This window comes from Stegodyphus dumicola, chromosome 2 (genome assembly GCF_044657685.1).
Source record: "Stegodyphus dumicola isolate Sdum_Otavi_A_Nest chromosome 2, ASM4465768v1".
Taxonomy (NCBI): Eukaryota; Metazoa; Arthropoda; class Arachnida; order Araneae; family Eresidae; genus Stegodyphus; species Stegodyphus dumicola.
This window is the reverse complement of record NC_140769.1, coordinates 4,502,516-4,520,887: the sequence shown is the minus strand read 5'-3', so window position 1 is coordinate 4,520,887 and position 18,372 is coordinate 4,502,516. Positions and strand designations below refer to the sequence as shown.

Sequence of the window (18,372 nt, the reverse complement as noted above, 5' to 3'; positions counted from 1 at the left end):
ACATGCTTCACAATGTCGCTTCTTCCACCGTGACTTATTATGAAGTCACACACGCACACGTTGCAAAATGCATAGTTATTTCCTTTGAAGGATTCTTTAATTGTTGGAAATTCCGCTTTGTAAGCAGGCCAAAAATATTGAAAATACGGTTTTTTTTAACTCATTTCGTAACAACGGCGTATTAAGAAAATTCGTAGCACATGCAAACAAACAAAAAAAACAGAATGCGACAATCCATGCTCGCTGAGTAATTTCCTTGCTGCTGAAGCGAACGCGAAAAAAATAATCTGGCGCTCACAAAGAAAAGAGTGGGAGAAACAAGTTCAGTGCATTGGATTGGCTGGTCAAGCGGCGAGTTGGGAGAAACCGCAGGTTACTGGATTCGAAGTAGTCGGTAGTTGGCGGTAAAACACGATGCAATTGGCAAAAATCACTGAATTCACGAAAAATTCTAAAATTTCGACAAAAATCACTAAAAACACTTGAAAAAGGTAAAAAATGGATTACGATCGTAAAATCGTAAAGACAAACGCATTTTTGTAAAAATTACAAAAAATTCGTAAAAGTTGGCAGGTATGTATTAAGTTAAATTTTAATTTAGAATTCAAGTTTAAATGCAGGAATTATTTCAATTTGTACGAATAGCTTACTCAGAAATTATGTAAAACCGCAGTGCTAAGCTTCGCTAATGCATTCTCATCTATTTTCATTCATTACATCTTTCTTCGCCAACTGATGGCGGATAAGTGAAATATCCCAGTCTACCATCTCGATTTTGTTGTTCCAGACATTCTTTTTATCTGATGCAGAGTAAAAGCGCGCTATTGCGCACTATCACTCTCTTTCCATTCAATAGAAGTCCTTGACGTTGCCTTTTCTATATTTTGGCCATCAGGTGAGCAAATTACTGCCCGTGAATGGCCTTAAGGCATAAAATTGAACTATCTGGTAAAAATTCCATGTAAATTGTATGCCAGTATTGAAAGAAACAATCAATCTGATAAGAAATGGCTGTGGCTTGTTTTGAAAATAAGGAGTAAAAGGTTACCAGTGGGATATTCTGTTTGGCATCGGTTGTACGATTATTGGCGAATTTATCGTCTGCGCCAGCAAAATGGAAAAGTACCGAAATTTTATTATCTATAACATACAGCAGTATATTTGAACTTTAAAGTAATATATCCATACCTTTATTCATGGTAGCATGGAAGTTGAAAATATACTTTTTTAAAATACGCAGCATAGTATTATAACCAGACCAGGTATCATGGGCAACATACAATTCTCTGTTATTTGGAAGAACTTTCACTAATGCTGAGCATGATGCACCAGTGAGCACTTTTTTGCTATTATTTTTTTTAAGAACAGCTTCTATATCTCCTAAATCACCTCTGATATTAAGTAATCTATAAATGAAAAAAAGCAATTAAATAGATAAAAATTCTAAACAAAAATCAGTACTAAAGCATATATTTTGAAATTTCTCATGTGTCAAATCCAATAATTTTTTTAACATAAACCAATTATAATAAAATTGCCTAATCCAGATAAAAAATCCCTCTAAATAAACTTAGATGAACAAACTTTAATAAAGTACATATATTCACACTTGGAAAACTTAGATTTTGAAATAAAATAAAGAATCTCCATTTTTAAAACGGCTAACTACTGGAGACGAGAAGTGGATTCCATACAATAATGTTAATAGAAAAAGATCATGGGATAAGCCAAAAAAAAAAAAAAAATCCTTTAATAACATTGAAAAAGGGGCTGCATCTAAAAAAAAAAATAATAATGCTTTGTGTACAGTGGAACTACACAGCAATTATTTGCTACCAAATCAGGTAATAAATTCAGAAAAATATTGCTCTCAAATGGCAGTTTTAGAAACAGAAACTAAAGCAAGGTGTCCAGAACTGACCTATCTTTGATACGTTGTCTTCTATTATGAAAATGCTCAACCTCGTACTTTGATGTCAGAGATTTATTGAATATGAGTGGGATATTATGTGTTACCTCCCAACCATTTACCAAAACTTCCCCTTCAGATATTCATCTCTTCGACCTACTTCAAAATTCCCTGAAGGGGTTAGAGTTTACTGTTTTGGAGACTGTGACCCAATACATTAAAAAAACAGATCCTGATTAGCCAATCCAGCGAAGTGTTAGTGCCCTTGATGGAAAGATTATACATTAATCATCAATAGTTCTAATTGGCTAAGATAGTAAAAAGAGCTAACACAGGAAAAAAAAAACAGGCATCAAAGTTTTACTTGGAGGACTACTATCTCTCCGAGGGGGGTAAAGTTCAAATTAAGTAATATCTAACAAAGAATTGCATATGATTTTTAAAAAATCTGAAGGCTTTCAGATTTCCTATTTTGCCCAAAGGGGCTTTTTTTTTTTTTTTTTTTTTTTTTTTTTTTTATGTTTTGTGTGTTACCTTTATTTATTAAATATCATATTCTTCGCACTTAAACTATAAAATTCAATTCAACAGCAATATCACAAAATAATTTAAAAAGAGCATATCTTTAGAATTCTTTATACATAATAAATGTATAAATAAAATAATAAATGTATGAATTAAGAAATAACAAATTACTTTACTTAATTTTCCAAAACAATTTAAGTAACTATTTTATAATAAAATAAAAAAGATCTTTAAAATCAAAGTAAAATGAAAATTTGAGGCAGTAAATTTTGCTTGGTTTACTTTGAAAAATAGTAACTATTTATTAATACATTTAGTTACCGATTAGCCTGCCAATTCTATTTGAGGCAGATATTCAGCAATACTTTCAGTAACTTTTAGTTATATTTATAAACTCAAAATTTGATTTTCTGATTCACAATCATTTTAATTTAATATGATCCCTCAAGATTTATGATGTCTCGGAGAAGGAATATTTGCACATACACACTGTACTATAAACTTTGAAATCAATGTGACCAATTGTAATAAGATCAAAAACAAAAAAACAAGCATCCTTTTTGATACTATTTCAACCTTGATTTATTATATAATACCCAGTACTAAGACAGAAATGAAAAAAAATTGTTAAAATAATACATAATTATAAGAAATTCTTTAAAGAAAGCTGTTTCACTATCTAGAGTATGTCAATATGATAATACAGTAAAAAGTCCAAAATATGAACTTGCCCTTGTACATTTGATATTTTTTCATAATAAAACATGGAGAATCCCAGTTCTTATTTTCTGTTTCCAAACTAAACTAATGCCAGTTCTTAATTGCTAACATCAACTTGATGAATCATTGTTTATTATTTTTTGCTTTCATCATGCATGACTATAAATACACTGCAGCTTGAGAAATGACTCAGAAAACAATTATTGAGCTATGAGTCAAAGATTTGCTAATAAGAAATTACATGCATTCTTTCTTGATATTAATTATTTTGGCTCATTCTTAACAGAGGTAATAATATCATTCTGATATGAATGTGGTCAATTGTGGTCTCACCAATTCCTTAAGTATGATATAAGAGTGCATAAATGAATTTTTTAGATAATAGCCTCTATTTATTGCATATCTTATTCCTCACCATTTTGTAAAATCAATATATTAACTTTGAATGAATGAGGAGTATTAAGACTTTTATTATTACTTACATAGATATACTAATGAATGGTAATAAATGTGATTAAAAAGACTTTTGATAGCTGAAAGATTTTTTTATCAGCAAAATGTCATATAGCAGTGCATTATATAAGCCAGTATACGAAAGGAGGAATATATAATTGAATTTGCAATCTCTGCTTTTTGTATCAGAAGATTTTCTAATAATAAATGTTTCATATGATAGCAAATGTATGATAGCATCAGATTGCCTCTCAAAAAAGGAAAAATATTACCGAAATAATATTATTGATATTATTCTCTCTCATATTAAGGAAAATTATATAATATATATACTCCCAAGAGCCACTACATTATGACCACCCTCCATCTATAACAATGGGCTTGCCCAGGAACAAAACAAATTCAACCTTATAACAATACTACTACAGATAATGATGTTTGGTGGCAAAAGAAATCTCAGCTAATTGGAAGAGAGATCGGTTTAGGCATACTTACTTTTCTAGTTATATATGGTCCATTCCTACACTGTGTGGGGGAAAAAAAAAAGAAAATGTCTTTAAAAAAATTATGGGAGGAATGATAATATGAATGACATCCAATAACTGAGATGATAACAGATCATTCCAGTTACTGTTATGTCCAGATTTTGGATTCTGCACTGTACATGGATATTTCTAATTTTTCTGTATATAAAAATTTTGGGATACATGTGATCTACAAAGTACAGATGCAGAAACCTTCTATGTGTCAAATATTTAAATGATTACTAGTAACTGAATGTAAAATCATAATTGAATACTAATATGAATAATAATAATAATTTAGAATACATTTACTATTTTTTTTCCTTCTGCAAATACATAGTTTTAGAAACATAATCATTAAAATGTATCACCTTCTATAAGATTTTAATTGGCTTATTTAAAAATAAATGCTTTTCAATTTTTTTTTATTTATGTTGCCTCTATCATTAAATAATGAATAATCTGTATGTACACATGTATGTTCCTAGCATTGTGGAAAAATAGCAGCACTGTAAGCCACCAAATTTTGAATATACATAGTTCTCCACCTGAACATTTGCACCTTGAGGCCCAAATTTTGAATATGTTTTTGATTTATTTCATATTTTTTCCAAATTTAATGAATTCTTGATTAACAAACTTGGCAGCTAAAAAGCAATGTGTTGCCCTTCTGCAAAGCATAAGATATTTACATTTCAAATTTAATCAGAAAACTCAGTTATTTATAAAAACATATTGCCTTTGACAAAGTGCAAGATATTCGTCTTTCAGATTCAATAAAAGAACTTAGTGATTTAAAAGAAGTGCATTGCCACTGCTCGATATAAAATAGTTTTATCTTCCACATACCAGTTTGTTGCCATTTGGCGAAAGGCAAGATATTTTTTTCCAAATTTATTCTGTTATTGATTAAAATACTAAGCAATTTGAAAGCAATAAACACAAGTTCGTTATCTTTATCCCTCTCTGGATTTGTGGAATTACACTAGCTAAGTTTATTAAAGACATATTTGTTCTTTTTTTCATACATATAGTAACTATAGGGTTTGAAATATTTTGATTTTTTAAAATCAATTGTAACTGCACACTTTTTTATATTGGAAAAAGATTTCAAAATATGTATTTTATACACTTACAAAAGGCCTAGAACATCTACTTCTGTAGATGGCTTACTGGTAATATTCTTGTACCCATCTTCTAATCCATGCAACTGCTCTAATGTTAGAGCAACCTAATTCAGAAATAAAATATTAATTATAAAATTAATATCCATTCTTTACTTTTTGTATAAGACTTAAAACTTTGAGATTTTTTAACTACGTCAAACATACAGTAGCCAATTTAAAGAGAATGCAGAATATATTATAACTAATAGTAAATGCGAGAGCTCTGAAACATTAAATAAAAATTAATGAAATAGTTCCTCATAACCACATTAAAACATATAATAATGAAACACTGAAAGCGAAAACTAATAACTAATTTTGTTGCCATAAAGATAGATCCACATGGAATGGGATCTTCTGAAAATAGATATAATTGATGAGAAGAAATTATGTGTAGTCTTTGTGGGGCAGAGATACTGGTCTTATCACCATAAACCCAATTACTAAGAGGTTGGAGGGAGCTTCGGCTATCAGATACGATCCATAGATCTTCAAAATTATTCTCAGACAGTATAGCCTCGAGTCCTAAATTGATTGCTATCAGTTTATTTCTGAAAACTGAACAGTGATCTGGATTATGTTGACGGAGTGTCATTTTTCCTCGGAGTGTCTCAATATACATACCGCTACCTGCATAGTCAGCAATTTTGCTGCCGTCTGTGAAGATCTTGATAGTATTTTTGGGGATATTGTCTATTGCCCCCAAGGCCAACTGTCTAAGGTGGTCAGTAATACAGTACAAAGTCCGTAATGCGGACGTCCATTATCCGGAATGATCTATAATCCGGACCTCAAAGCTACAAACTTTTCTTTTTTGTATACTTTACGCATAAGAATGGACATACATTACGCGCCCTATACTTCCATAGTCATAACACCTTGGTTCTTTACTCTTATTGGGTATAATGCATACTTTATTTTGTGTGTTAGTACTTGAATAACCCTTGTTCTTCGTATCTGGAACTCTGATTTTCTGATAAATTTTTAATTTCTCTTTGAATTCAGAAATAGTTTTACACCCATACAAAATAATTTTGTTACTACTCTGATCCGGTATCACATTGATTACATAATCAAGAATTGATGAATTATCAACAGAACCGTGACTGGCTATTTCACGCATGGCAATTAAATATTCGGAAAGGGATTCACCAGGTTTTAAGTGTCGTTTAAGTCAAGACACAGTCTAAATGAACTGCATTTTTTTCTACTTAGCACGATATTACTTGCATAATCAGAACAGCTTGGCTTAATAATTTATTTCTCTAACCATTCCGAAATCTGTTTATCAATTTCACGCTGCTCTGCGGGAAATGTCGCAGCGCGCAATGAATTGGAAGTTGATCTGTCAGCACTATCCTCATCTTCAGGGCAAATATTTTTATTATATTTGGCTTATAATTCCTTACTAAATCTAGTATTTCATCTCGATGTACTCCGTCTTTGATATGATTTAAATCAATTTCCTTGTCATTATAAATATCACAAATACACATCAAATAGTTTTTTGGTTGCAATATTCTAATTTCGACTATGTGTAATGTATGCTTTATGCATGTGCACATTGAAAGAAATGTTTAATAAAGTAAACAAATAAATATTAAGCTTTTTATTTTGTAAAATTTGATAACCTTTAGATCATAATTGCTCTTTATTTCATAAATTACAGTTTGATATTTTTAATTGTATAATTTCTGCATGCCATCTTACTAGATTTAAATTGATGATCTATAATTTGGAAAATCTCCTAATCCAGAATCGCTGAAGTCCCGACGAGTCCGGATTACGGACTTTGTACTGTATAATCTTTCTTATTTACAGGAGTGGAAAAGTTACAACGAAAGTGAACCCTGGAGAGTCCCTTCAATGGCTTTAAACAACATTGAATGAGGCTCAACATTGCATTTCTTGGAATCAACTAGGCCAAAAGCAGTGTTTTTCTTTAGTCTTTGTCAGTTTTTCCATTTATAAATCATTCCATTCTTAAATCAATGTCTTTTTACAAATTTATTGTCCTTATTTATTGGCTTTTTACAAAATTTTAAATGATATTAAAATGTTTATGCCTTAAATTCTTAGAACTAGCATTATTTTAATATATTTTATGTGTATATTGTATGTTGTTGCCAATAAAGTCTGCTTGGCGAGATTTGCACTGGAAAAACAGAAAAGTACCAAAATAAAAAATGTAAAATTGTAATAAATTAGGATGGTTAACAAACGGCACCTTAGTTACCTAAACTGCTAAATCGGCCACACACAGCAAAGCCAAGCCTAGAATATCAATAAAAGCTGAGGGATGTCTAATACCAACAAGACAGCTAATTCAAATATGCAGCATAAACTAACGGAACTAACTCCGCTACTACTCCTCACAAAGTCTTGAAACCACAGCTTAAATACCGCTTCCTAATACACTTAGATTTTGCATACTACATCATTAAAATTTACATTCCGGCAGGAAACTGAAATCAGAAGGGAAAGGAAAGTTGTCCAGATGTCAAAACCACCAGCAAAGTTTTTCTTGTAGGCTTTACACATGCACATTTGATTCCCCCTCCACGCCTTATAAAACATCTGAAGAGTCCCAATTCTTAATTTAACTTCGATACTAAATAAAATACCTTGTTATTGAAGAAACATTCATTTTAGCATAAATTTGTACAATCAGTAATTTAGCTCTGTTGCTGTGTATCTGCTTTGGCACACATCTCAAACCAAAACATTCAACATAGATACATAGTTTATCTGACGACAACCTGGCAAAAATTATTTATTATACTTTCCTTTCATCACTGCATGTTTATCAAAACATGACCACTTGAATAATGACTCATGTAGCGATGCCTAAACAATTTTTTATGTTAATAATTGAATAATAAAGGAGTACGGTAACCTTTTATGCTGATATTGCGCTTGGGGATGATTACAAATACAAGTTAAATGTGCTAAAAATGTTGACGAGAAAAAATTTACCAAAAATTTCTTTCCATATGCTAAAAATAGATTTTGTTGATGATACTCATAGATCCAAAGATTACATTTAGGGCTATTTGAAATAAGAATAACTGATTAGTTAATCACATAAACCCAGAACTAGCGCCAGGGCTCGTATGGCCGCACTGTGTCGCAGAATTTAGAACCCACAGAGACTGCATCAGGCGGTAAGATATCTAATGCCAGCCCTCAATAAGGCTTAAGTATATGTGCGAATTTATTTATTCAGAACTCTGATAAGCCTTAAGCATGTGCAAGAAATAGATATAAGAATAATAAATAACTAAACTAATACAATTCAGGCTTAACTATCTCAATATGCGATAGAAGGAAGATAAAATTTAACGGAACAACTTGTCGTTAGTTGCCAAGCTCATGGTGCATAGCCAAATATGTATAGTGATAGCTAAATTTGATGATGATAGCCGCTAATTTCAAAGGTTTTTGGATACTGCAAAACAATGGTGAAATTTTCCAATTAATGGATTTTGTAAAGAAATGTGGAGAAGCGGCAATAAATGAAGATGATATAAAGAAGTTTTTATATCATGAATGGCGAAATCTGTAGTATGGTTCTAAATCCAGAAAATACCGCTACCGATAATGAAGAAAGTGACAGAGAAATTACTCAAAACGAGAAAATTTCGACTGACAAGTTAGTCAATTCTCGAAACAGCAGTTACAGGCAACTTAAAACAAACTACATTGAAAGAAATGTTTAATAAGGTAAACAAATAAATATTAAGCCTTTTTTTTTTTTTTTTTTTTTTTTTTTTTGTAAATTTTGATACTCTTTAGATCATAAATACTTCATTATTTCATAAATCATGATTTCCTATTTTTAATTTTATAATTTCTACATGCCATTTTACTAGATTTAAACTGATGATCTATTATTATCCAGAAAAATCACAAATCTGGAATCGCCAAAGTCCTGACGAGTCCGGATTTCGGACTTTGTATTGTAATTGGTTACTATAAAATAAGGTCTTTACAAATGTTTTATCCTCATTTTAGCATTATTAATATTTCAGTCATCATAATCTCTTTCTTTTCAATTAAAATCTACAAACAACACATGTTTAATTATGTGCAATTTTATGCTACTTGAAAATAGTTACCTGATGCCAATATGAATCATTATGTCTTCTAAGTTTTATGTTTTCATTTAAAAACTTTAAATTTTTCTGTAGAAATGATGATAGACTTTGGCAATATACTTCTGTTTCATTGCAATAATCAGAAGCCAAATTATTCCAATGTTTTTTAAGTAAATCTGAAGTCAGAAATCCTTCAACAAGGCCAGCACTGTAAGCTTGTATTGGATCAGGGAATAAATCACTAGTCTTCACTTCCAAGTATGACCATCTAAAAATAAAATTTTAAAAAAGAAAAAAGCTTAGCCTCAAACTCTATGAATATTGTTTAATTATGTCATGAGATACTATAAAAATGAAATTTCATGCAAATTTTTCTCAATAAACTTTGAGAGTTCTACAGCATTCTGGACATTCAGAATTTTAGAACCTCATTAACCAAATATTCTTAATAATCAGCAAAGAATACTTTATATTTTAGTAGTATGAAATATGCCTATTTGTTTGAGTTTTCAAATCAACAGTGAGAGTCTAAAACTCAAGTGCCCTTAATAATATCCTACATGTTTTAGAAATCATTTAACCCTCTGAGTGTTACGGATTTTGCCCTGAAATTTTAAAGTTCCTCAAAATGTCATGAATAAATGGTATGCTTTTGATCATAATTAAAAAAAGACTATCTCAATTTGTACCTTGTTTCCTTTTCTTCCAATATACAATCAACCCAAAATCAAATATATTAAAGCCGGCAGAAATTTTCATGTGTAATAAATAAGAAAGCCACCCTTTTGAATGGAATTTTACATCTATGATGCTGAGGGTGTTAAAAAAGCTATTTCAATACTCTCTTATTCATATATTTTTCAATTTTCAAAGAAATATCTACAAAAAAAAATCTACTCTTATCTAACATAATTCAAAACACATTGCCTGGGTTCAAACCTAGAAAAATGGTCTAGCTGAATGATTAATTTTTCGTATGTGTAATGTGAATACAACCCAGTAAATACAACTCTTAATCCTCCACAAAGACACTGCTTCACTTCAGGACTCTGATATGCTTTGTCATATTCAAATAACCTAACCAAATCTCACCCAAAAATGTTTTAAATAATGCAAATATTCATATTTTAACATCTTAAAATAAAAAAATCCTAACAATTACAAAACAGAATTTAAAATAAAAAATCCTAACAATTACAAAACAGCATTTTGTATAATCCTTCAACCCAATGGTTATACTTCAGAAATTTTTATATTCATTGTAAAAAAATAAAAAAAAAATTTAAAAAAAAACTATGGAATTTGAGGGACTTCATATCAATCTCTTAAAATGCACAAAGTGCTTCTGTAAAACTAATATCTATCTAACAGAGCTTAAGCCGGAGTTTAACAATGGCATGCTTTTCTCTCACATAAGTTTACTTTTCTTTGTATTAAAATTTCTATAATGGAGCACTGTATTTCAAACATATATAATCAAATTAATGTTTATGTGCACAAAACATAAGTTTTCAATTAACCAATTTATTATTTTCATAACTTATTCCTGGGGGAATAAAGTCTGTATACTACTCATGCGGTTTAAAAACTGCTCTGACTTTCAGATATCACTATTAATAAATTAACAGAATATATTTTCATGAACGATCAAATCAAAGAGCAATATTAAACATTCTACAAAAACTACTAGAACAAATCCTATAGGTAGACTAATTACTAGAGCATATTTTTTGCCTCAGAAATACAAAACATTTACTAAATTCTTTTTGAATAATTGATCTCCTCAGAATTCTAACGATTTCTGGTTATACAATGGTTTTTGATGCTAAATTGCATGCAAAAACGACAAAATCTACAGTATCTAAAATTAGATACAAAAGATGTTCTCAGGTTGGGCATGCATTCATAATGCTATCCCCCAAATATCCAGGAATGGCAATGATTTGGACATCAAGCAAAGAAAGGCTAAAAGGCTGATTAAAACCAACACATAGAACAATGAAAAATGGAAAGTGTGTGAGACATGGCTAGAAACACAACAGATCAGGTATAATCAGACCATAATGGATACAGGTTTAGATTGAAGATGCTATATGCTCTCTAGGATTGACAAAATGTTAATGATAATTTTCTGTTCTCACTTTCAAGAACTTAAGTCAAATCACTTCACCACAATCACACTGCCTAAATTTTACATGTGTTAGTAAATAGTTGAATTTAAGAAGCCTAGGTTCAAGAGTTTCTGATAAATCATTCAACTAGTGCCTAAATTCAGTCAGAGCTCCTGCTTCATTTTTGACAGAAATCATAATTTGTTCCAAAAAACATTAAAACTTATACTTCTTAGATAACATTTAAAGGTGAATTATTTAATGTAAGATAGAGCTATATAACATAAAAATTTAACAGGTAGCTGAAAGAAAGTTTCTAATTAAAAATCACTAAGATTCAATAACAAGCTTAATTAGTTTTATTTTAAAAGTGGTAGGTTAAATATGTGTCTTTTCGAATCCAAAAATGCATAAAATACTAAAATATTCCATTTCATAAAATATGCCTTAATTGCCAAAAGTTATTTTATTGTATTTAAGTAGAAATGTTTTAAAACACATGTGGAATTGTAAATATGACATAAGAGTTCATAAATGCATTCTTGAGATAACAGGCAGATAAATCTAGTAATATATGCAAATGGATAATTTTTCTGCTTTATTCAGATTTTAATCATTCATTTTTAGATACTTTTCCGTTATGCAACTGCCATGCATTATGGCAGTACTATTGTAATAATATATGTGTGTGTTTATTATTGTTTACACACAGTCTCCTCCCGACTGTGTGTTGTTGGGACCTGGCTTTGCTTTCATAGGGGCCAAAAAGTGTAACAAATGCATAACAGAAAAGTACCAAATTTTATTATATTTAAAATTTATTGCTATTAATTACCTATTATTATTATTTATATCTTAATTTGTTATCTCTTATTACATTTACCTGTTATTTTCTAAGACAGATTTAGCATCTTATTTTAGAAATATGGCCTTAACTCAAATTACATTTAAAAGTATAATAAATTTTGTCTACAAACCCAGTAACGAAAATTTCATCCACATATGTTCCATACGAAACAGAGTTATTAGCAATAAAGTCATGAATCAGAAATTTTCCTGTCTGTTGGTCATATGTAACAGATGCATTTTTTCCACTACAACAATCAGCAACAAAGATGAAAATATACATGAAGATCCAATAAAATATCATAATAAACCTGGAAAAAAATTTTTGCAACTTACAAAAATACGCAATAAAAAGAAAGTTTTGATTGAAAAACTCGGCAGTAACCTTTTGACACTCAGTGCAAACATTACCTTAAAAATAAAACTGGTCTGAAGAGGAAAAATACAAAAGAATTACCACTCTGAAGACTTTGATTCAGGACTAACTCCTCTGTTATCAAGAATTAGAAACTACAGTTTGACCCTGTATATTCCTAACCTTATGCAATCAAGCTGATAATATAAAACAAAAGCAGTCAAATAACGACCTGGCAACGTTTTTATCAGCAACTGCACGTGACAAACACTTAAATAGAAAGTAATCCTTTGATAATTAGCTTCAATGACAGAAAGAAAATAATCTACAGTTAAAAATACAATAGAATTACCAACTTAAGGGCACAAGAACGTTTCGAAATCTCGAAGTTGACACTTCATCTTTCATTCTTCAAACTTACAAATTTCCCAATTAAGTGAAAGATGTGAAAGTGAAAGCCATTAAAACTCCCGCTTCTAACGCCTTGTATTTGTCAACATTTACTTAGCATGACGTCACTACAAACCCATACAAAGCTGATGCCATTCGTTGCAAATAGATAAATACTCCATCACTTCCTTCCTAGAGCAAAAAAATCCTCATTCTGAATAATACCTTTTGTCAAATAAATTAATAAGCATATTAAACAAAGCATCAAAACGCTTGAGGAATTCGTCTGGGGCCCAGACAACTCAAAAACAGATAATGTAAAATTAAAACTTTTGTTATTACAAGAATTACACCTGAAAAACATTATACTCTATCATTAGGTTTATTTAATATGTTTCTTTACTTTACTGTTAATCTCATTATTATATTTTTTCAAAGAAAAAGATTTTCGACTTCCGTCATTGAAGAAGCACAGTATAAATAATAAAGATGGCTGCCCCCATAGGTCGATGTGAAGTTGTGTGTTTCAATGAAAGATTTTGCGGAAAAAAATCTGTAAGTAATTTTAAAATTTAAAAGAAATTATTGCATTGTGAAAATTTTATTTCGTTTTGTATTGTGTAGATTACATAGCATGTATTTTCATTCTTATGTTATTTTCTTGTTTGATTTAAAATGCAGTTTATTGATATTACAGTACAAAGTCCGTAATCCGGACTCGTCGGGACTTTGGCAATTAAGGATTAGTGATTTTTCCGGACTATATATCATCAATTTAAATCTAGTGAGATGGCGTGCAGATATTATACAATTAAAAATATGATATCGTAATTTATGAAAAATTATGATCTAAAAGGCATCAAAATTTACAAAAAAAAAAAAAAAAAAAAGGCTTAATATTTATTTGTTTACTTTATTAAACATTTCGGAAGCACTTCCGCAGAGAACCCGGTAAATGTAAACATCGCCAACTTTGGCGAGAATAGTTAAACCTGGTAACCCAAAGTATTTATCTTTGTTCGGAGTTTGCAACTATTCCTCTTGAGTTCAAATTTTGTTGAAATATCACTATCGTTGTTTGCATTTGCAGATTTAGGTAAAATCCTAGTATACGGTGCAGCCTTGGCGCGACTTTGAACATTATCGCCAACACCAAAAATGATCCAAATAACGTCTATATATATATACTTTACACACATAGTATATGTATATACACACATAGTATATATACTATATACATAGCATATACTGTGTTTAACTGTATATTTTCTTTGAATGACCCATTAACTACTCATCGTATATGTCCCGTTTTTACTGCTCATCATAAAGTCGCCAAAAGTAGCCAAATCCCGTGTGCACCGGATAATAGGATTAAACACAGATTTATATTATTCTTCTCTTATTTGTTATTATTTTTTCTGAATTTTTTAACAACGATTAGATAGAAATATTTTCGTAGATAGATGCTGGTTCTCGGTTCGGGATGAAAGGAAGAAAATACGGCGGGAGGGGTGAATGCTAATTTGTAACACAGCTGTTCTCGTTGTGTTCTTAATTATTAACAGCAGAACCATGAGGTTTCCAACCTCTAAAATAATTTGTTTTCGTAGGCCGCAAAACTGTGCATGTGCATTTTAAATAATTAAGTAATTCTTTTATTTTTATTATTGTCCTCTAAAATCATGAGAATAAATCAATTTTTACGACGTAAAATTTTAACAAGATAATATATTGTTAATGCTTTTCTAACAATAACCTTTCAGAGGATGGCAGGTGTGACATAAATAGATGATAAAATTGAAACAAAAAATATTACTTATTATATAAGATGACAGAATAGTTTGATGCATCGCCATAGTCATCAAAATTAGCAAACCACTGCTGGTGTAAGGAATATATTGTTTTCTGAGTTAACTGTAATTTAAGACAATTTTTTTTCGTATATCACATTTAACCAGTTAATTTCAGTATATTAATACTAATTTATGTTTTTTAAATGAATTTTTATTTCTGTTATAAATGCTTCTGTGCTAACTTGAATTTAATACAAATTTATTTTCGTATAACATGTTTAACCGGTTATTTTTACATCTACATGCTTATTATCTGTGAATTTTTTCTACCATATGCTTAATATATTGTTTTGTCTGCTAATATGAATTTACATGCACTAAAAATCACGTTTACGGCTCGGCTCATCGTCAATGAACCGCGAGCTTAGTGAGTAAAAATGCAACGGCGCCAACGGGTTCTCTACGGATGAAAACCCAACATTTCTTTCAATGTAAGTTGTTTAAGATGCTTCCACAAAAATTAAAAAAGTTCCTTATTCTTTTGTCATATATACCGTATAAAGTCTGAAATCTGGACGTCCATAATCCGGAATGATCTATAACCCGGACCTCAAAGCTACAAACTTTATGCGCATATGCATTTACACATGTGTGTTTAACCCGTAACAGGGGATGTGCGGTCTGAAGGACCGCGCCACATGTTCCTCCCATCACCCTTATTGCATGCTTTGTCCAATTGAATGGATTCTTCCCCTAGCTTCACGTTTCGTGATCTTCTTTCTGACCCCTTCCTATCGTAATGCTTTGGCAAGTGTATCTGTTGAAATTCTTCTAGAGCGGTCTGTGAGACCTCAACTCCCTCTCAGTGTTACAATTTTCGGCAGCAGTGAACACATGGCTCTGAAGTTAGGTCCGCGGAGATTCATTTATCCTTCTGATCTGCGTTATGCAGAAGAACTGAAAAAAATTCTAGACGAAGTTGGAAGTGATTTTAAAGATGAAGATGACTATGAAGAAAATTTCTGCGAAAGTGCCCTCTCAACAGACTCTGAATTTTCTGCAGACAGCAATGATTTCTCTGATCTAGAAACAATTAATTCCGTAAAATACTACTATGGAAAAAATCGGTTCAAATGGTCATCCGTTGAACCAAATCGAGAAGTTAGAAGGCCAGCTCACTATATCGTAAGACTTTCTGGACTAAGACCTTATGGAAAAATTGATAATTCAGATCCAAAAAATGTATGGCAACTATATTTTACTGACGAAATTTTAAACATAATTGTGAAATGGACAAATCTAAAAATTGAAAGAAAAATAAAAAATATATGTGGTCCGATTAAAGGTGAAATTGACTATACCTGTGTTGATGAACTGAGAGCTCTTTTGGGTATACTTATTTACACATCAGTCTTCAAATCGAATCATGAAGATATTGAATGTGTATTTGCCACGGATGGAACTGGCCGCAATATTTTTCGTGCAGTTACGTCAATGAAACGTTTTAAATTTTTACTTTCAAATTTGCGATTTGATAATCCAGATGATAGGGAAGAACGAAAGAAATCTGATCCGGCAGCACTTATTTCTGAAGTGATGAATTTATTCATTTATAACTCCCAGAAAGTGTACACATTAGGCACTTGCATCTGCATTGCTGAAATGCTTGTTGGATTCAGAGGAAAGTGTCGCTTTAAAATGTATATGCCCCAAAAGCCTGTGAAATATGGATTAAAAGTTATGTGTTTGACTGATGCCCGGAATAATTATTCTTACAATGCTTATCTTTATTGTGGAAAAGACTGATAAAATTAGCGTAGAAGAGAGTTGGAAAAATTCAACAAACCAAGTCAAGCTGTTCTGCGTTTGAGCAAACCAATTTTTAATACGAACTGGAATGTAACAGCAGACAATTGGTTTTCTTCCATAGAACTTACCACAGAATTGTTGAAAAATGGACTGACGTTGGAACTGTTAAAAAAAAAATAAAAAAGAAATTCCGAGAGATTTTCTTCCATGAACTAAATCAAGAAAAGAGAATTCAACATTGTATGGATTTACTAAGAACATAACCTTGATTTCACTTGTTCCAAAGAAAAGGCAAGCAGTGGTTTTGATGTCGTCATTCGATAGAAAAAGACTCGGAAACACAGAAACCTGAAATAATTGTTTTTTATAACAGAACCAAAGGTGGTGTTGATGCTTTATATGAAAAATGTTCTGTCCATTCCTGTAGTAGGAGAACAACGCGTTGGCCTATGGCTCTTTTCTACTGGTTAGTAGATATGAGTAGAGTAAACGCATACATTTTGCACCAAGGTTATAACCAAAACCCTGTTATGACCAGAATGGTGTTTTTGAAAGAATTAGCAAGAGAATTAGTCCAACCACTACTACACAAGAGAGTGAAAAATCCAAGAATAAATCGAGAATTGCGCCTGACGATAAAGTGGATTTTAGGAAAAGAAGCTGAGTCTAAGGATGTGGAGCAGTGTAGAAAAGAAGCAAAATTAAAATCAAGGAAAACATGTCGTCTGAGCCCCCCAAGCAAGAAAAGAAAGACAGTACATTTATGTTTATCTTGCGAAGACTCTGTTTGGAATGCACGCAAAAGTTATGCAATGGATGTGCTAAAGAAGACGAAAACTAAATTGTTTACTATCAGATAATCAGTGAGATACTGATATTTCAAGTTCTGTCAAAATTTTTCTGTATTGTGCTACATAAAATTTTCTCTGGTTAAAATTTGCTTTAAATATTAAATAATATAGATAAAATAGTTAATTCAAAATAGATGCATTCTTATTTTTAGTTTTATAGAATTTAGCGCAGCATATGATTTTCATCGAAAAATTTAAGGCTATGGGGAAATTTTCTGGGAAAAATTTCATTTCACTTTTAACTTTTTTTAAAGTGTAAAAACATATTTTCTTTCCAGAGTAAAATGTTCAAAGAACATCTAAGTGAAATATCATGATGATATTTTAATTAGACGATTTTTAAAAATTTATTATAATGTGCGGTCTCTGAGACCACACATCCCCAGTTATGTTCAACTTTTTCACCTCCGGGGATAATACGGGTTAATGTATAATGAACGGTATAAGCTAGGCTAAAATATTCTGAGGCATTTCAGTTAATGTTGCAGATTGCGCTTTTCCTTAGTCTTATAATTGGATGCGGCTTATTATTTTTTGCTGACTGTTAAAACAATTTTATAAAAATTAAGCTTGAACTTTTGATTATGTCAAAAAGAGTCCATTGATTCAAAATTTCCCAGAATCATGCTCCCGATTATGTCACAATAGGGTGTCCATAACATTCAACTACTCAGGCTACCATAAATGAAACAACTTGGCGATAAATCAAACAATAACTTCGCCACAATACAAGGGGTACCTTAAAGTCTACTCTACCCCATGTTTCAATGTCCATTAAACAAAGTGTGGAATTGCTGCAAAAAATGGATAAAGCCTATCTGTC

General features: G+C 31.0%; 2 protein-coding genes across 5 annotated transcripts in view; one reads left to right on the top strand and one right to left on the bottom strand.

The window, feature by feature from the left end:
* Nucleotides 1–13,209, bottom strand: part of LOC118183654 (putative phospholipase B-like 2) — a 33,592-nt gene extending 20,383 nt beyond the window's left edge. The window contains exons 1-5 of one of the 4 annotated variants that reach the window (XM_035353251.2): nt 13,059–13,209; nt 12,483–12,662; nt 9,416–9,662; nt 5,268–5,362; nt 1,189–1,406 (exon numbers count right to left, since the gene is read on the bottom strand). In XM_035353251.2, the coding sequence (XP_035209142.1) occupies nt 1,189–1,406; nt 5,268–5,362; nt 9,416–9,662; nt 12,483–12,662; nt 13,059–13,114 (796 nt within the window). In that variant the 5' untranslated portion in view covers nt 13,115–13,209. Of the gene's footprint in view, nt 1–1,188; nt 1,407–5,267; nt 5,363–9,415; nt 9,663–12,482; nt 12,663–12,762; nt 12,986–13,058 lie in introns of those variants that run through there. The other 3 variants (XM_035353248.2, XM_035353250.2, XM_035353249.2) reach the window with 3 other exon arrangements.
* A 66-nt stretch (nt 13,210–13,275) lies between these two features.
* LOC118198817 (40S small subunit processome assembly factor 1) overlaps nt 13,276–18,372 on the top strand; it is a 45,582-nt gene continuing 40,485 nt past the window's right edge. Inside the window, exons 1-2 of the mRNA XM_085810392.1 lie at nt 13,276–13,413; nt 13,535–13,651. Of these exons, the coding sequence (XP_085666518.1) occupies nt 13,586–13,651 (66 nt within the window). The 5' untranslated portion in view covers nt 13,276–13,413; nt 13,535–13,585. The remainder of the gene's footprint in view (nt 13,414–13,534; nt 13,652–18,372) is intronic.